Source organism: Aquila chrysaetos, chromosome Z (genome assembly GCF_900496995.4).
Source record: "Aquila chrysaetos chrysaetos chromosome Z, bAquChr1.4, whole genome shotgun sequence".
Taxonomy (NCBI): Eukaryota; Metazoa; Chordata; class Aves; order Accipitriformes; family Accipitridae; genus Aquila; species Aquila chrysaetos.
Window position 1 is genome coordinate 88,018,652 of NC_044030.1, and position 20,289 is coordinate 88,038,940.

The 20,289-nt window shown below is 38.3% G+C and overlaps 1 protein-coding gene across 18 annotated transcripts in view; it reads left to right on the forward strand.

Moving 5' to 3' along the window:
* Positions 1-20,289, forward strand: part of ZNF532 (zinc finger protein 532) — a 52,383-nt gene that overhangs the window by 23,145 nt on the left and 8,949 nt on the right. For 14 of the 18 annotated variants that reach the window (XM_030003338.2, XM_030003349.2, XM_030003347.2 and 11 more), the window contains 4 exons: positions 724-905; positions 3,896-4,072; positions 12,473-12,635; positions 16,567-16,845. In XM_030003338.2, coding sequence (XP_029859198.1) covers positions 724-905; positions 3,896-4,072; positions 12,473-12,635; positions 16,567-16,845 — 801 coding nt within the window. Of the gene's footprint in view, positions 1-723; positions 906-3,218; positions 3,254-3,895; positions 4,073-12,472; positions 12,636-16,566; positions 16,846-20,289 lie in introns of those variants that run through there. The other 4 variants (XR_003921779.2, XM_041120663.1, XM_041120664.1 and 1 more) reach the window with 4 other exon arrangements.

Below are 20,289 nucleotides of genomic sequence, written 5' to 3' on the forward strand. Positions count from 1 at the left end.
CATGTAGTTGGAAGATTTTTTTTAAATTATTTTTGTGTAACAAAATACAAGAAAATAATTAGTTTAGTAAGTTACTCCTGCATGTAGAAAGATTGCCCTGTAAAGAAGAGCTTTGTAAATATTTTCTATATCTCTAGTTTTTACTCAGATGCACAATATGTTGATACAATGCAGATGATGTATTCTAGCCTGAGAAATATATTTTGAAGTTATCTGTGCACTTTCTGCCTGATAATATTCCATTTTATTGGTATTATGGATATTACCATAAGAATTCATGAGGAGCAAGGATTAAAGAAAGTGAAGATAGTATATTTGGTGGGTTTGGGGTTTTTTTTACTTTATGTGGTGCACTGAATTAAAACCATAAGGTTTGATTCTCAAGTTGTACTTAGGCCCCTTGCACTATTAAAGTAATTTTGTGAGGCACCTAAGTAAAATTTATAGAAACCAACATGCATCTCCCATGGTCAGTGATACATGAAAGAGCTTTGTTGTGTCAGAATGGCCCAGAATGCCCAGATGTCTGGTTGCCAATATCTGCCAGCTCTGTCCTACAAGATTTGTCAGTAGGGCCTGCATTTAGTACTTGCCTACTTCTTTTGGTTCCCATCACAGCCATAACATTTAACCTTTTATTTGATATATTACAGTGTTTGACACAAGACGTTACGTATAGCTGAACCAAACCTTTTGTTTCATCTATTTTGGTTTATCGTTTAGAAGACATGCAATATCTGCCAGATGCTGCTTCCTAACCAGTGCAGTTTTGCATCACACCAGAGAATTCATCAGCATAAATCTCCATACACGTGTCCAGAATGTGGAGCAATCTGCAGATCTGTCCACTTCCAGACTCATGTCACTAAGAACTGCCTGCATTATACCCGAAGAGTTGGTTTTCGGTCAGTATAATGATTACTTTTGTTGTCAATTTATGTATAATTTATGCTTTTAAAAGTAATTTTCCATTTTCATAAGCATTGTTTGTAGAGTACAGCTTCATGGGTTTAAGGTTGTCATGGCAACAATGGTATTAGTACTACAAATTTTGGAATAAATTCCACATTAGGATTCTGCTTTGTTTTGGGCATCCTCTTTTGTATGTTATTAAATCAGAATATTAGCTGATCTCATCCAGCCATAAAATGTCAGATTCAGGACCTCACAGTTTATAAGGTCTAGAGAATTCAGATGTATTTTCTTAATTTCAGGTTCTTAAAAAAAACTTCTGAGTTTTTTCAAAACATTGAATTTTAGATTGTTCTCTCTGGTAGAACAGTCATTTTCAGTATTTACTGCCAGAATTTATTGTTGAGATGCTGATGGGCGTACTGCATCTGTCTGGTTGCTCTCTTTTCTGTGGGAAGTCAAGATTCCTCACCTTTACATAGCTTGAAAATTACCTTTCCCATTCAAACAGCCTGGTCTTTTGGTTCTTCTTTGTTACTCTTCGGTTTCCCTTTTTTTCTTAAGTTTCCCTGTAATGGCAACTCACTGAGCAAATGGGGATCAGAGGCATTTCATGGAAATGTTAAGTTTTGAAAGGCTTGAAAAACTGTTTTATCCTAGAATTTTACTCTCACTGAATGGCAGGCAGCAGCACAGCAAGAGATTAGAAGAGCAACCCGTACAGCCGAGATTCGCTCAGCACTCCTGAAACATTTCCACTTCATCCTGTCTGACTGGAGAATGGTGATTTAAAATCTTACCAGTAGGCAGCTTCTTCCCCTTTAAGGTGCCACAAGTTCATTTACTAGGATGGCTGTGAAATCTTCCACTAAGGGAAGAAAGCATTTTTACTGCATCAAGCCAGCTGCTGTGGCAGTTTTCAGACTGAATCCATGGCCTGACACAGCTCTCTGCTCTTTGCATTTCTTTGGGTTCTTCTCTTCTATTCTTTTCTCCCAAGCAGTAGTCTGTCTTGTCCTACATTTCTTACATCTGCTACCTCCACTCTATTTGCCTTCCCTGTAGTCTGTGTCTCTTGGGTTTGTACACGGAATCATCTTCAGGGACTCCTGGCCTGCACCAGTAACACCAGAAGACTCATAAATACTTCACTGTGAATCTAAACTAAATTTACCAAACTTTTCAAGATGTATCATAAACATCTCACGTCACACTAAGTCAAAATTTCTGTATATGGTGAGACAAAACAAAAAACACCTAGGCAAAGAAAAGCAGTACCTGGAAAGTTAATGTCTTCCTTCCTAGACTCCTCAGCATCTCCTTATCACCGTGGTGCATTTGCTTGAGGAACAGCATAACCTGTCTTGCCTTTCCAAAGGACCTCTGTGAGGGAGTTCAGTTTGATTTCAGCGATTTAGGCTAGTTGTCTGAACTAAATCAGCTGAAAATTTCAACCTTAAGTTTAATTGCATCCTTCCAAATTGAAAACAAGAAAGCTGTTAGAGCAGTCCAAGAAAGGAAGGCTTGGTAGAAAGCTGTTAGAGCAGTCCAAGAAAGGAAGGCTTGGTCCTTAAGAACTGTTTACTTGCTGAGGATCATTTATTGTGTCGCATCACTAGAGAATAAAGTCCAGACAGGATGGGATGGGGAGGCGAGAAGTGCGACCCAGCTCTCTTAAAGTGACACTTTAGGAGTAGATCTGTAAATGAGAGGATCATGCTTTGTACTGCTCTGAAGAAATGTTCATCTCTGTCTAAGCAGAGAAGATCTTAACAGACCCCCAAAAGACAAGGACCATTTACTTTAGAAAATGCATTGGTAAGTGGAGACTAGATAGATATAAACTTGATTAATAGTATTAAGAATGTAAATAAAGTGCTCAGAAAGGATGACATTTCATAAAATTCAAAGGTGATACATTTTAAAAGGAAAATGGGATTCTTGAATGCAATGTATAGCTGTATTTCCTGCTTTATTGGTATCATCAGGGCATTAAACAGTATCCAAAAACAATTTGATGTTTATACGGCAACAATCATACTACCATGATAGGTGCCAAAATTGAAATTTTGGAAGGGTAGAAGCCTTCTATGTTTAAATTGTAAAACTCTTACTGCAAAATGGTGGTCAATAAGAAATTTGTTCATTTGACAGGTTATTTTGTAATTGCTTATTGCACTATGTTCTTGAACTTATTTGGTAGCATTTAGTACTGGATATGTATGGCACAAAAAGGGACCATTGTGTATAGAAATTCTTATGTACTAATATTAATTCATGTTTTTAATCATTTCATTTTAGAATAGATGCGGAAAGGTCACAAATTTTCGACACAGCAGAAGTATGTTTTTGAAAAATATTTTCAGAATTCCAATCTGATAGATTGATCTGATTGTAGAGATTCAGTTTAGTTATCCTGAGTTTAAATTACTCTTTTTTTGTTTTTAAATCCAAGTGCTGATTTGATTACTTGTACAGCAAATCATTACCAGTATGTCTTCATTAAATCTAAACAAGGGAAATGGTGAAAATGTTTTCCTTACTGGTTTTCCATTTTGGTGGTAGTTTCTAAATTGCTGTGGCGTACCTTATACAATCCACTGCATGTCATAAAAATGCATTTGGTAAAATCACTTCACAAATTTGCAGAGGATTTAAGCATTCTTTTTTACAATCAATAGACTATTCCTCTGTCAACCCTTCTCTCTGTTTTGTTGTAATGCCATAATAACATGTTCTGACTTCATATCTCTTAGATTTTCAAATTAAATTTGGGAAATTTCTTTTTTCTTACTTTCTGATATGCAAGTCTCTGTTTATGTTGATTCTTACTGGGTTGTTTAAATTGACAGAATAACGTAGTTTTATCCAGTTGTATATATATGTTTATCTCTTCCACTTGCTTGAAAATCAGTGTTGATTCCATTTCATTCAGTACTGCTTTGGGCTAGGCTGAACTGACTCTTTTCCACTCTTTTTGCAGCTGCGTGCATTGCAATGTTGTATACTCTGATGTGGCGGCGCTCAAGTCTCATATTCAAGGTTGTCACTGTGAAGTCTTTTACAAGTGTCCTATCTGTCCCATGGCATTTAAATCTGCTCCCAGCACACACTCCCATGCCTATACACAACACCCGGGTATCAAGATAGGCGAACCAAAGTAAGCAAAATTAATCTTCTACTGCACTTGCCTACAGTTTAATAACTTGTGAAATTGCATTCTGTCCTGTGCTTATAATCTTAAAAGTCACATACTGTACAACCAACAGTTTGTCATCCTGTTGGCAACATGTGGAGTTTGTGTAATGTTTTCATGAGTTTTTAGCTGGCAATTTATTTGGCAAAGGTTAAATTTCCATGAACATGGCAATAGCAGTTCTTTAAACGCTGCACGCTACAGGAGAGTAATACAGTAATTAGAAAAATTATTTGGACGGGCAGCTAGTGTGTTGCTCGTTCATATCTTTTAATCTGCTTAGCTCATCTGCATTTTTACTGTGAATTAAGATAATGTGATTCCAAAAAGAACTGCTAAGACTCCTCAGGACTTACACAGTGATTTTCATAGCATCTGGTTGAAAAAGTGGGAAAAAGTGATTTTATTTGTTTTCTGTTACATGCTCACAGATAGTCATCAGGGTGAATTTGGGAAATTAATTCTTTCAGTGCCATCAGTTCACAGTGGTCAGGGTGGGTATTTGTGAGAGATGGTTTTAGAAGTGGCAGTTGTAATCTGTGGGCTAACCTCAGGCAATTCTCGTGGGCTATGGCCACCTGTGGTACCCTGTTCTTTTGATCAGGCAGCCACTCACTTGTCGGGCAGTGTTCTTCTTGTAGGATCTGTTCTCTTTCTGTCTGCTAGATTTTTCTTCATGAAAGCCATAGGTTTGGGAGTGGTAAGCTAGGTTTTTGCTTCGCTAAGGTGGTCATGTCTCAAGGAGAGCAATTCCAGTGTGTTACTGAGTGAGAGGCGCCAGCCTTTAAACCTTTTCCAGCCTTGCCTCTCCACATCAAAATAGATGCATTTATAGAGCTGTTTACATAAGCTTTTTTCCAATACATAATCTCTTTTTTTCTGGATTCAAGCAGAACTGATTCTGTTCTGTAGCTAGGAAAGTTGTGCACAAACACAGTGGTTTACTGAAGATGGTAACACAGGGCACGATTAGGAACTCGGCTTCAGGGTCTTTGTTTTAAAGATGTTGCACATTCAAAGCCTCCACTGAAGCCAGTGGGAGCTGCAGGTGCCAATGCATGTGAAAATTAGGCTTCAAATCTCATCGGCCTTAGCCTGATGCCTTCTCATTGCAGACCTTTTTCTTCTGCCTTTCTCCTCTGTTAGTACGAGTGCAGTACTGAGGGTAAATATTCAAGTATTTAACTCCATGTTGTTTCTCTGGAGTGCGCAGAGCACACTAGTACATTTTAACAACTTGCAGACTCGAGAAAATAGAAGGCAGATGAGAGAAACAAGGTACCATGTAGTGTAATAACCAGATTTCAGAATAATTTGGTTTATCACTGTTTCTTCTAACATATTAACAGGAGATTTATTCTTTAGGCTGTTTAAACATACATTAAAGCAAAATGGCAACAAACTTACTGTGTCTGATACCAAATTAAGACATTTCCACCCAGTGACAAATGACTCCTTGTTTTAATTCAGGATGGTATCTTCAGTGAGAGGCTTTGAAATACCAACATTTAATCTAAAACTTGTTTCAGATTCCCATAATTTTCATTAGAGAAAACGGAAAGATTAAGATCACCATTTGTGTAAGATACTTCACATATGAAAAGCGCAGAAGATTTCTTGAATTGTGCTTGGATCTGCTGACTGTTTCTGATCAACTTCATGAATTAAGTATTTTGCATTAGTTTTCTTTCCATATAGATGTGCTTATAATTGTATTCTTTTACAAATTTATTTTGATTATAAAAAGACTAAAATAAAATTTTATGAAGTACTATTGTATTGTAATAAATCATAGAATCCATAGTTGAGTATTCCTCTGAAGAAGTGGTATTTTCTTTAAATTTGCCAGTTTTAATCAAGATGCTGTCTTAAATGCATGCAGACTGACTAGTAGGATTTTCCCAGTCTTCGCAGTGTTTGAAGTTCTTTTCTTCCATTTCACAAGCATCTGTAGGTAGTCCAGTGTTGCCACCGACAATCCAGATGCCCACATCGACTGCTGTTTCACCATTTAGTAAGGTCTATTTCAAGCTATCAGGACCAGTAGTTTTCCTCAGAATTAACTACATGTATTTCTGCTCTTCAGTAGAAATTTTAAAAGGAAATGTTTTTGTTGTTTAAATTAGTTGGTTTCTGAGGATATTTCTCATATATGTTGGTCAAGTTGACATCAAATGTTTGTGACATTGCTCAAATCCTGGTTTATCTGCTGTAATGTTCTGTGTTAAAATCTCAGAACAGCCCAGCTTGGAAGGGACCTTGACCGATCATTGGGTCCAGCCTTTTGGGGGAAAGGGAGCCAAGATGAGGCTATCTAGCACCCTGTCCAATCGCATCTTGAAAGCCTCCAGTGATGGGGACTCCACCACGTCCCTGGGGAGGTTGTTCCAGTGAATTATTGTTCTCACTGTAAAAAAATTCTTTCTTGTATCAAGATGAAACCTCTCCTGGTGCAATTTGTACCTGTTGCCCCTTGTCTTCTCCATGTGGCTCCTTGTGAAGGGAGACCCTCTGTCCTCTCTGTAGCTGCCCTTTAAGTACTGGAGCACTGTGATGAGGTCCACCTGAGCCTTCTCCAGAGAAGAGACCCAACTCCTTCAGTCTTTCCTTGTAGGGCAGGTTCTCCAGCCCCTTGACTGTCTTTGTGGCCCTCCTTTGGACCCTCTCCAGGCTGTCCATGTCTTTCTTGAGTTGTGGGGACCAGAACTGGACACAGTGGTTCAGGTGTGGCCTGACCAGTGCCAAGTAGAGCTGACAAGGGCTGTTGTATTTGAGGAAATACATTCACATTTGACCAGTCTGCTGCTGCTGGTTTATCTGTACCATATTACCTAGCATCTATGTCACATATGACTCGTGTACATTTTGAAAACTTAACAAATTAATTATTGAAAAGAAGGAATGTAATATAGTCATAGAACACTATAGATATGACTACATAAGCTCAGTTAAATTTTTGTTCTTCTGAAGTAAAAATTTTAAAACAAATGAAAAGAAGGGTAGAATAGCCTTCTGTGTTTGGAAATGTGAAGCTTTCGAGTTTTCATTGAGTGTATAGAAGGTGTCTGACCCTTGAATGTGAGTTTCAAACCTCCCCCGGTAGGCAGACGTTGTTGAACTCTGCATGGCCATGGAACCTGGCTCCTTGGTGTCCCTCTGGGCATCACAGAGATGCAGCCGAAAACCAGGCCTGGTGTGTCAGCACGCCGAGGTGGCTGGGGAAGATTTATTACTTCTGTCCTGTAAGTGGGCTGAGGCCAGTCCAGTCCTGATGGACTCTTCACTGGTTCACACTTTTTTGTTTACAGGAATTAGGCTCACTGGGTAAATGGCTGGGTGCCTCTGGCATTTACTGGAACTGTGTGATTTACAGTTACATTACAAATGGTTGTTTGGGAACAGATACAGTAAAGTATTTGGTGTATGAAAAATGAAGTTTAATAGCAGTGATTCTCAGTGGGATGAAATTAGATTATTTTAATATAGGGAAATGGATGGCTATCTTGTCTTTCAACTTTGTGAAGCTCTCTCCTGTAGCATACCTAAGATGTTCCACAGTTTTTGTGGGAAACCAAAGCTTGTACATGATTTTTTTTTTTTCATTGAACAGTGTAACTTCATAGGAACAGTACAAAGATATTTTTCATGGCTGATCTCTTTTTGGATATTGGAGAAATTCTTGTTTATCAAGCCAGATTATGGATATATACTGTAGTATTGGTACAAAGTATATTATCCCACAAGTACCATTTTTTTAGAGAAAAAAATTATGGGAAGGAGAAATACCTTCTGGTGCAGAAGCTTTCAAAACACTAAACATCTTTTATGTGATATGAAAGTATTTTCCTGTGAGATAACACCTGTATTTATTCTAAGATAAAATATGAATTTGTTAACCGGATTCTTGAAAAGTGAAAAAGTGCATATACCATGCCCGTTCTGGTGTGTACTGTGGGGCAGGAGCAGTTATGGAGTAACTGCCCTGGTAGTGGGATTGCAGTTGAACTGCCTGCCTTACTAAAGTGTCGTGTTGAATTGATGTGGTTGTAAATTATGTCCTGACTAAGTATAACTGCCTATAAGCTTTGGACGGGGTTTTAAGCTGTTACATGTTAAATACTGACTACTCCAATTACAAAACAAGCAAGCATACTCAGTTGCATGTGCTTAGGCTTGAAAATCATGCTTTTGATGTGACTGAAAGAAATACTCGAAGTGGGTATAGTCACAACTCATACTATCGTGTATGTTGGTATGAATTTAACTGAGTACAGTCTTTTCCCGGAAACCTGTCTGAAATTTGGATCTCTCCCAGGTAGTTCTTGTGCTTCTGTGAAAACAGAGTAAAGTCTTTTAGCTCACATAGAAAATACTTAATATTCAGCTTTTAGAGATACAATTTTTATATGTGATAAATTCAGAAAGATGTCAGATTTTTTTGTAGCAGATTCACTTTCTCCTGTCAGTGCTCACGAGTGCTGCATGACTTGGAATGTGGTCATTAAGGGCTTGGGAAGAGCATTGCCGGCAGGTCGAGGGAGGTGATCCTTCCCCTCTGCTCAGTGCTGCTGGGGCAGCGCTGCAGTACTGGACCCAGAGCTGGGTCCCCAGTGCAAGAGAGACATGGACATACCGGAGCAAGTCCAGCAAAGAGACACGAAGATGAATAAGGGACGAGAGCATCTCTCGCGTGAAGAGAGGCTGAGGGAGCTGGGACCGTTCAGCTTGGAGAGGAGAAGGCTCAGGAGGACCTTATCGATGTGTATAAATGCTATATGGGAAGGCATGAGGAAGAGGGAGCCAGATTCTTCTCCGTGGCGCCCAGAGACAGGACAAGAGGCAACGGGCACAAACTGAAACACAGGAGTTTCCACCTGAACACAGGAAGTCACTTTTTTACTGTGAGGGTGGTCAAACACTGAACAGGTTGCCCAAAGGCTGTGGAGTCTCAGTCTGTGGTGACATTCAAAACCCAGCTGGATGACGGGGTCCTGGGCAGCCTGCTCTAGCTGACCTTGTTTGAGCAGGGCCCTGACCTCAAGAGCTCCCTTCCAACCTCAGCAATTCTGTAGTCCTCTGTTCCTTACTTTAGATACAATAAGAATCTGAAGCATATAGTAGATTGTAGTTTACTTGATTAATTATGTAACCCTGCAATGATAAATTTATATACTACAGACCTGAAATCATTCCAGCTGAGATCACTGTCTAGTTCCTCCACAGACAATAAAGTAGGTTTTCTAATTTCTTGCATCTAATTTTATTTGCAAGGTACGGTTCTAATGGAAATATGCACCATGAAATAATCAGAGAATTATTTTTAATTGTGCCAGTCTTTATTTACATCTTGGAACGTAACCTGGAACATGTAACTTTGCTCATGTCTCTCTAGCACCTAGCCATGGGATCGACTACTCGGCAACAGGCACCAAAATGCTGGGATTCTGGATGTTAGCAGTGGTATGTGAGCAACGAACCAGAAGGGTGAAAATCACCCTGCCAGGGACAAGGCTGTGATACAGTCTTGTGCCTCAGCTTGTTTGCCTGCTTAGTTAGTAATCGGGCTTGACACTTCTTGACTTTCGGACAAAGTTGCTGATGGAGATGTAAGACAGTGTTTTAAGAGACAGGACGCAAGGGACAGAAGAATAATATTTGGTGCCCCAGGATTAGGGAATGTACGTGGTTAAGTACCAGCTCTAGCCTATGACGTTACAAGCAGATTCACTACAGAACTGCAGCAAGTACTTTTCTGACGAAACTCTGGGGTTTTTTTCTTGGATGGAGTGAAGAGGGCTGACAGTAAAATCACTGCTTTAAATTATCTCTAGCTGCTCTGCTAAGATGGGACCAAGACGGTGGAGTGTGCTTAGATGCTCAGTAGCTCTGTGTGCTCTGTGGCCAAGGGAAATGATCCCTTGCACAGTGAATCCTTTGACTCTTTTACACTTAGATCCTAAACAGTGCATCCCACAGAGAGTGCCTGTAACAGCACTGTGCCTGGAGAAGGTTCACGTTCTCTCTGTTTCTGTCTGTGCTTAATTCAGCTGACCAGCTGGCGTGGTGATCCATTGACCTTTTTCCCCAGAAGTTGTCTCTTACGATCTCAAGTTAAAACTATTAGTAAGATACATGGGTTTATATTGAAGTGAGGTACATGAGGCAAAACTGCATTTTAGGAACCGAGGACTTCTTTCTTACCAGTTATTATCAAGAAGCATTTCCTGTTTCTGGCAAGCTCTTTAATACCTTTCATACAGGAATTATCCAAGAAGTTAGGATTCTGAAGGGGTATAGATCAGTAATAGTGTGACAGACTGAAATACTTGTTTTGAATTATGTTTAAGAAGCTTTTATGGACAGTAATGTGGGGGGGCAGAGGATGGGGAGGGGGCTCCCCTTTCTAAATACAGCGTGGTCACTAACTGAAGCTAGCAGGTGTATTCTGCTGTGCTTGTGCAGAGTTACGTCATCCCATGCAGAGGGTTCACCACAGAAAGCAGTACAATAGTATGTAGGTCTTCAGAAGATGCTGTGTAAATAATAAATTTATCTTGGCTTATGTGAGAAACTGGGACCACTTGATATACCACAAAAATAATACTTTTCACAGTTAATGTGATTAAGTATACTATTTTTCATTATTTCAAGTATTTGGACTCATTGAATGGCTTGGACATTGAAGCAATGTCCCTGTTCTTGTCATCTCAAAACACCGTGCAGTGATCTTTAGAGCTCCTGAACAATGTACTATTGATGATAATTTCTTAGAGGGATATAGAAAGTACTTGGAACATTTATGTGGATAATGAGAAAATACAGCATTCTAGCAAGCAGGGTTTGTTGGGTTTGGGTTTTTTTAATGGAAAGTCATTCTTTAGGACAGAGATCAACCTCTCTAATTGATGGGATTAGGAAGACTGCTTTCACAGAGGAAGCGCCTGTCATTGTACTGAGCACCTGTTGTTGGGTTTCTTTTATTTTAGCTGAACTTTTTCTGAAATACTACCACTGCTGATGGCTAATGGATTAGATTTCTCTCTCATCTGATGACCCATAGCGAATTTCTTTGTTACTTTTCTTTCACATGTCATTTCCTTCCATTCATTTTCCAAATTAAAAGTGTGATGTTTCTGAAAGAATAGAATTATTTACTGTTTATTTAACAGATACATTAAAGGATTGCAGTTTGCATAGCTAATCTTGTTACTCACTTTTAGTTGCCAGGGAAATCATTCTTAATACAAACAAACATACAGATAAGCAAAAACAACAAGAAAAGTATCAAGTAAATAATTACTTAGAATGCAATTTAAACTATACTTTTCATTATAAAATCATCAGCAAAATGAAACCAGCTTCAAACTATTGCCGTGTTGTAGTTGTTGCAGCATTTAGATCGGAGGATTATGTTTCTGGTTTCCTATGTTTTTTGTCTGTTGGACAAGACACTTGACAAGGATCTGCTAAAAATACAACTATTTTCAGATTGTTTAATAATGTTCTTAGGATTTTGTGGTACAGAATTTTGGCTCTCATGTTCATTTCAGGGACTATGCTTTTAGTGTCCAGTACTTACCTAGTTCTTGTTAATAAGTGTATCTATTTCTAAAGCACTTCTGAAATTTTTTTAGTAGATGCATTGCTTCACCAGTTACATAGCTACTAAAACATAAATAGCTTTTGTTACAATTTTGATTAGAATATTGGCTATCAGAATGGGAGATTTAGGTAGCTAATTTCAAAAGTCGTGTATGCTCTGAGAGAGGAAGTTGTGGTTTGGTACTGTCTCTACATTGCTTCGATAGACAGATTCGTAACAGCTTGTAATTGCAAAACAGGGAAATGCCATCCCATGACGTTTCAGCTTCAGAGCATTAATGGAGTCTAGGCTTGGAATTCAGGAGGCTCAAAGCCATATACATTGCCAAAAATAAATTTATCTTGAAGTATATTGCCAATTATGATCAAATCAATCACTCCCTAAAACATACTGCCTTTGCAACCTGAAACAGGTATATTGTCCTTTAGTTATAATGTGAGTTCAGAAACTGAAGACATTTAAATTTCAGAGTATCCTAAGCAGATGTTGGTGTTATACATGTAACTGGCATATGCTGTTATTTTCTGGCTTCTTGTTTGCACTTTTTAATGATTTTTTTTTTCAATTTTTCTATTTTTTCTACTGCTTCCATATTTTGAAATTGGAGGATGTTTTGAATTAGTTTAACTTTTTTCAGGCAGTGTGAAATGATTGCTTAAACATGTCAGAACTTATCTCTGATGAGAAAAAAAGTTAACATCATGATTCTTGCAAGTAGATCATAACATGACTGACGTTGTTTATTGTACTTCTGTTTTTAGAATAATATATAAATGCTCTATGTGTGACACTGTGTTTACTCTACAACCTTTGCTCTATCGCCACTTTGATCAGCACATTGAAAACCAGAAGGTGTCTGTTTTCAAGTGTCCAGACTGTTCTCTTCTATATGCACAGAAACAGCTTATGATGGATCATATCAAGGTGTGTAGGCATCTTCTCTTGTTTCGTTCATAGATACCATTTGTCATGCAATATATGCTGTGAGAAAATACTGTAAAAAGGCACAGAATAACAAGATGACTGCTGAAAGAGAGAGATGTTAATAATTCCAAGAGAGTAATCTGTGAATAATGTTCTCAAATGTTAAAATGTTATATTTCTTACGGTCTTCAGCATATCTGTGATGTAATCGCTAACTCAGTTTTTCTATATGAATGTTGATTTTGGTATATCTCAGTGCATTGCATTCAGTAGCTCATTTTATCAAAATAATAATGGGTATAGTGAAGTAAGTTAGTCCGATCCTAATAAGTATTGAGCTTTATTTACAGTATTCTAAGTATTATTGCAGTTGGTAGGAGCTGAGAATGCTGAGTACATTATAAAAGCAAACCTCTTGTGTTCAGAATTCACTGGTAGGAACCAGTATGTTTCTCGAATAGACGTAGAGGTTATTTGTGTGTGTGTTTACATACAAACGTGAACACATGCATGCTTTGAAAAAAATTGAAGTGGGTTTTCTCATAAATACCCTTATAACTGAAGATTTACTGTCATCCTTGCAAATCATGTTTTTAAGAATCAGCAGTCCCCTGGCTATAATTTGTTAGCTGTGTATTTTAAATACACTGCGTTACCTTGTTTTCTGCATACCAAATCTGTTAGCAGTGCTGAATTTCTTACGCCTTATTAAGATATGGTGCCTGGTAACAGTTGAAGTTAACTTACACCATTACAAAGCATTACAGTCCAGAATGGTAGCACTTAATTCAGTGGGTTTCAGTTGCAGTGACGCATGAGACTTAGTAAAATTTGTAAACAGAATAGTGGAAAAAACAGACATCTTTCTTGTCTGCTAAAACCATCATTTTGCATTTTAGTCTCAACTATGGCACTTGCAACCTCAGAAATCTCTGAAGTTGTGTTCAAAACAAGATCACAAGTCTTGAAAGACAGTTGGTCTTAAAGTCAGTCTTAAACTTGAGGAGGAGACAGGGAAGGGCTGATCCAAGACGTTCAGAAATATAACAACTGAGTATTTTCTTTGTTTCTGAACTAGTTCATATTTACTGTTAAGAATAGTCTTACATTTATGCCAGATATCTTATGGTCCTCTTGTGCAGCAATACATTTTCTGCTTCCTTTGATCTACTTGTATTCCTTCTTTTTTTAACTAAATAGGCAAATTGCATATATTGCAGAGTATGTCTTATTTATATAATTACTTTTTCTGACTCAGGTATTGTTGTAAAAGTATTGTTATATCTGTACATAACTACTTCTTTAAGACCTGAAAACAACTATTTTAGGAGCATGATCTGACTGTAGTTAGGGCCAGAAGCTATTCTTACATAAATTAGGGTGGCTCAGCATTTCTCATTATAAAGTTATTCTCAGTTACTTACAATTTGGTCACTGTTTAACTCTTTTGGCTGTAGTGTTCCATGCCAGTATTTGTACTTTCAACCAGTGGTTTTTTTAGCATGTTTCACTATAGATGATTCAGACTTTTTTAGAATAAAATTAGAGGATTAGAACATACATGTGCAGTAACAGTATTACTGCTTTTATTCAGAATTGCTAGTGCTTTTACATTTAGGATGTGTGTATAGAAGTAGGGACAGCAGCAGAAAAGTATAAATTGGACTTCAGTTAAGGAGGAATGAAAAAAACAGTAACAGGGTGTAGATAAAAACAGAAGAGGACTCAAGGACAGGATGAGTGCCAGACAAGGCCAGAGCTCAGCCCAGCTGCACAAAATATAATTGTTTGGTATGGCTAGACATAAACCATCAAGGCAGAGAAGACCTGGATGAAAATAGAACAGAAAGGGATGGAAAGAAGCTCAGGAGGAGATTACTGAAAGCTGCAAAAAATAACCTAGAATAATTCCTGCAGATGTGAATGTTTCTTGTTGGCAAAATGTATGTCTCATTTTCCTGTAACAGCTCACTACAAGAAAATTTTTAACAGCCAGTGAGAAGAGGTGGTGAAGGTCTGGACTGCAGGTGTAACACTCCCAGTTCTGCTGGTGATCTGCATTGTGATCACTGTGACTCCATGTTATGCTTTAATGCTTTTTGTTTAATATCAAGTAAGAAATTAAATTTCAAGTATTGGTTGGATTTAAAAGACATTTAGAAAGTTCAGCACTAACATTTTACATGCTGACAAGTTAAGCTGGGATGGAATCTCCAGGTCAATCTTCAGTTGCCTGGAACTGTAGGAACCTCCTTCCCCCCTACCTCGTGCTTCTTTCTTCTTGTCCTGGTGCAGTGGAGTACTAAAGGCAGCCTCCTCCTTTACTACACAACTTCTTTGTTCTTAGAGCCAGTCAGTTGGTCCTGTGCACTTTGCTTTTTAATAACATCTTAGGTTATTTAAATTACTGGCTTTTCTTCTATTTAACAACTGTTAAATAGGAAGAAAGGAAGCAGAAAATGTATTGCTGCATGAGAGGACCATTTAAGATATCTGGCATAAATGTAAGACTATTCTTAACAGTAAATATGAACTAGTTCAGAAACAAAGAAAATACTCAGTTGTTATATTTCTGAACGTCTTGGATCAGCCCTTCCCTGTCTCCTCCTCAAGTTTACGACTGACTTTAAGACCAACTGTCTTTCAAGACTTGTGATCTTGTTTTCAACACAACTGTTAAATAGAAGAACGTGTTCTACAGATCAGGTTGATATTTGCTGTAGAGCCAGCAGGTAGTCCCCAAGAGCCACAGGATTTACAAAAGAACTTGATACTGAAGTATTATACTGGAGTATCAGATTTGTATTCTTATATTCTCAGAATCAAAAAGGTAATGCATGTTTTTTTGTTTCTGAGGTTAACCTGTAGGAAAAATAATTATGTTTGGGATGGCTAGACATATCATCCAGGAGAGCTATAATAAAGGTCAGTAGATGAGATGATTAGAACACTGTCGTTGTAAAGGGCAAGTCTTTTAGATGTGAGAGAGACCCCGATAGTGGATGCTGACTCATTCCTGCTGTGTCTGTGTTTATATATGAAACTCAGACACACAGCTGAAGCCCAGGTCTTCCTGAACTAGTCATCTTTTTGGAAGGCTCAAGTATCATACCAGCATATGACGCTGGCTGAGAAATTGGGGAAGGAGGAAGTGGAAGAGTTCTTCCCTTCCTTCTGATTGTTTACTTAAAGTCTAGAAATAAATCAGTGAGGATGGATCACTGCCTAAGAGCTGCAGGGTGCTTGAGAACAGCTTGTTAGACAACTCCTAGCTGTCCCCTGGTCTTGGGGACCCCATCAGCCCTGCACACCTTTGATTTAAGGACTGTTAGCAATGTAGCCCTAAGTTAGGGAGCTCATAAGCTTCTGTGGAGTAAGACAGGGCTTAACTCAGCCTCAGCATAAAATGTTAATATATCCTAAATGATATAGTTGCCTGATTCCTCCAGAGTTGCCTTTTCTTGTCTTATTTACCAATGTGCCAAGTCAAAATTTGTCAGTAAAAACCTTTCTTTCTTGGAAGTCTCTAGTCACGTAGTTTGAAATGAGGATGCTCAACTAATATATTAGGTAAGTAAAGCAAGAAATTAACCTTAACGTAAAGTACTTTTTGAGCCCTTTTTTTCTTCCCTGTTAAACAGCAATTTAAACTTAACCTACAAAGTCTTTTTTTTTTTGTGAAAATATCTAGCCACTGAAGAAAACTTCTCTTTAGCGACTGATGGTGTCTATTAGTGTTGTTGACTAGTTTCTCTTTATGCTAGGCCTTGCCTTTACTTAATCATGTTTCTCTCAGTTAAGAATGTGATCTGATATTAGTATGACAAAGAAGTAAATGAAGACTTTTGGTTCAGAGGGTCTTTGCATTTTGTCAATACAACTGTATACGTCTATGTTATTTTTGTACCTTTTTTTTTCTCTTTTATTGTAGTCTATGCATGGAACTTTGAAAAGTGTTGAGGGGCCACCAAACCTGGGGATAAATCTGCCTCTCAGTACTAAACCCACAACTCAGAACTCAGCCAGTCACAACAAAGAGGACACAAAATCTGTCAATGGAACAGAAAAGCTGGAGAAGAAATCTCCTTCTCCCATAAAGAAAGCAGAGCCTAAAAAAGTCGCTAATCCTGGCTGGACTTGTTGGGAGTGTGATAGGCTCTTCACTCAGAGAGACGTTTACATCTCTCACATGAGGAAAGAACATGGAAAGGTAAATGAATAATATTCAGTTACAAAAAAGTGAATTAAACCTGAAATATGAAGTAATTTTTTTCCAAATTCAGATGTGGTTTTGCAAATAGTTCCTTTAGGTTCCATCATTATTCTTCTCTGTTCTTATACATGGTTCATCATTCTCTCTTTGGCTGCTTAGTTTTTGCCATTTTCTAGTTCTACTGAGAAAATCCACATGCTCTTACTTAATTGTGGGCTTGTTCATCCAGTACCAAAACTTCTTCAAGATGGAAAGAGTGAAAGATGTTCCAGTATTTCGTCCAAGTCATCTAATCTGACACAGGTTCTTATTTCTTCCTTTGTGCCTTCTCAGTTCCCTCTCTCTCTTGAAAGTTCATTAACTCTTAGACTCAGGGAATGGAGCCTTGTTTTATTGGTCCAGTGAGTGCCAAACAGCATTTCAAGGGTAGTGACACTCCAAGGTCAAGCCATTGCTCTAATCTTAAACTCGTAGGTTCAGCCAGCAAGTCAGCTGAGTTGAACAATTTGAATTTTGTATTTAAAGCAGATGGATTTGAGATAGCTTACTTAAAATGGATTGAAACTGAAATGCAGGAATGTTGTATTCTCAAGTGGGCAGAAGGACAGCTTGGTGTCCCTGCTGCATGCGATAGCTTTTCCACTTAAATGAAATTTAAAAGACTGGCAGGTAGGCCATAGTGAAACTGATTCTTGGATAGACCCTTCTTAGCTGCATTTGAGACAGACTGTAGCAAGCTCCAGCCTGATGCTGACAAACAGCAGTCACCTGCTATCCAGTCCTGTCCTTTGCTGTGTGCTAGTGAAAATGGTCTGATTTTCTCCTCAGCTGGGAAGCAGGGAATTAAACTAATGTATTGTGCTGCACTGCAGAAAAAGAGCAGAACTGGAAGGGGTAACAGACTTATTTTGTCTTAAGTAGAGAAGAATCATCCTGAGTGTGAAAATCTGTAGTTTTCAGGATGCTAATATGCTGTAATAAATGATGGCACGTTTCCAGAGGTTTCTGTGTCCCTTCAAATTACAGTGCTTATCTCTAAAGCTCTTGTGCAAATTATTTTATTCTGTTTATAAATATTTTATGGAAAAATGGAAAATGCCAGACTACTGAGTGTCATCTCTAATTTTCTTATGACAACTTCAAGCAAATAGCACCCAAGCTTGACTGACAGGAGACTTCCTGTCATGGTTTAACCCCAGCCAGCAACTAAGCACCATGCAGCCGCTCACTCACTCCCCCCCCACCCAGTGGGATGGGGGAGAAAATCGGGAAAAAGAAGCAAAACCCATGGGTTGAGATAAGAACAGTTTAATAGAACAGAAAAGAAGAAACTAATAATGATAATGATAACACTAATAAAATGACAACGGCAATAATAAAAGGATTGGAATGTACAAATGATGCACAGTGCAATTGCTCACCACCCACCGATTGACGCCCAGTTAATCCACGAGCGGCGATCCCCCCGCCCCCACTCCCCCCAGTTCCTATACTAGATGAGACGTCCCATGGTATGGAATACCCTGTTGACCAGTTTGGGTTAGGTGCCCTGGCTGTGTCCTGTGCCAACTTGTTGTGCCCCTCCAGCTTTCTCGCTGGCTGGGCATGAGAAGCTGAAAAATCCTTGACATTAGTCTAAACACTACTAGCAACAACTGAAAACATCAGTGTTATCAACATTCTTCACATACTGAACTCAAAACATAGCACCCTACCAGCTACTAGGAAGACAGTTAACTCTATCCCAGCTGAAACTAGGACACTTTCCATGTTTCTCCTTGCCTTCAGTAACTCCCACTCCATTCCTTCAGCCTTCTTGCTATGAAGAGTCCTGTAGCTACATTGCCAGTCCCCCTTGGAATGAAACACACAAACCAAAGGATTATGATTCACAGAACCACATTTTCTTTTACCTGGCTCTCCTTTTACAGCTGGAGGGCGTGAAAAGTAGACAAACAGCTGAGATCATGTGGTCTCCATTTGATTTCTCCAGTTCCTTTAAAAGACCATTTTTGCATTTCTGTCCATTGAAGTCACTGAGGAACTGTTAATTGCTTCAGTTTCAAGGCTAGCAGATATATTCCTGACACTTCTGCTAGGTAGTGTCTATAAAGAAACTCTGTAAAATGTGTTACAGTCCCTGTGGCATGCCTATGCACTAAACACTTGTTTCTGATCCTGTAACACTCAAACAATCATAGTTTAATTTTCTGTCAAAATCAGTCTCTTTAGCAGCCTGTAAACTGTTGGTCCACTCTGTTTCACCTGTTTGTCCAAGTATTAACTCATCAGTGCTTTTACCAGAAAGCAGAAATAAGTTAAAGACCAGATGCATTTTATATTGATGCAATTCTTAAAAACAACACAACCTTCCTATGAAACTGTCACTTCAGAGTGAACTAAAGAATGATATCCAGTCTGATCACATCTGCAGCAAAGTGGCAGAAGGCATGTAAAATAAGGTTAGTAACACATTGATCATGCTTTGTAAATATTAGCTTTAAATATGTATCTTTCCATCTCTGACGTTTAATAAGAATGTGTAATGTTACCTCAATAACAGCCCTTATTATGAAATAGTAGGTAATTGTTGCACTCAAATACTGGCCTAAAGGCCTGTTTCACTGCGTACATTTATGTGCTATTTTTTATCCCTATTCAAGCGGTTCCTTAAATGACATAGGAGGCATATATATATGTTAAAATGAATACAGATACAACTCCATGTCTTTCAGAAATGGATGATGAAGACCAGTTGCTACGTTCCTTCCAGACCTTTCAAAAATTTCACTAATTGTTAGCTTTCAAAATGACTATATTCAAAACCTAAACTTTTATGGATACATTTTATTGTAGAGAGACTAGAAATGAGCATAAGATAACGAAGTATGTGATATGGGTCTAATAAATAATGGAATTACTTTAAGTCTGTTTTTTTTAAGAATGATAGGTGTGGGTTAAATGCTCTAAAATGATCTATGGAGAATGTTTGTTAGAAACTTTAAGCAATTCATGAGCTATTCACAAAGTCCATTGTCATGTAAGGTATTTGAAGATAATCCGTTTCAAACTTCTAAATTGCTGCTTTTGCAGGATCAGAGTGAAAGTTTGGAGCTGTAACCGTTTTTAGCTGATCCCAGGCTGGATTATTCAGAGGTATTAATAGGAGAGGTATTACCATGTATATCCTCTTTGGAGAGATTCTTGAGTTTCAAGACCTTATTGGAAAATGTCTACACAGGCAGATAGACAGATTCACATTTTCTGTATCCTCTTTCTGAGCTATGAAGGTGAGCCAGCTGTAGGGTACGAAAATCTGTAGCCACCTTTGTGTGACTCTCTGCCTGATCTTAAAAGTGCTGTTTAAAAAAAAAAGAAAACAACAAAAAAACCACAAAACAGTTACTACCCCAGACAAAGGGTGGTTCTAACAAGTCTGTA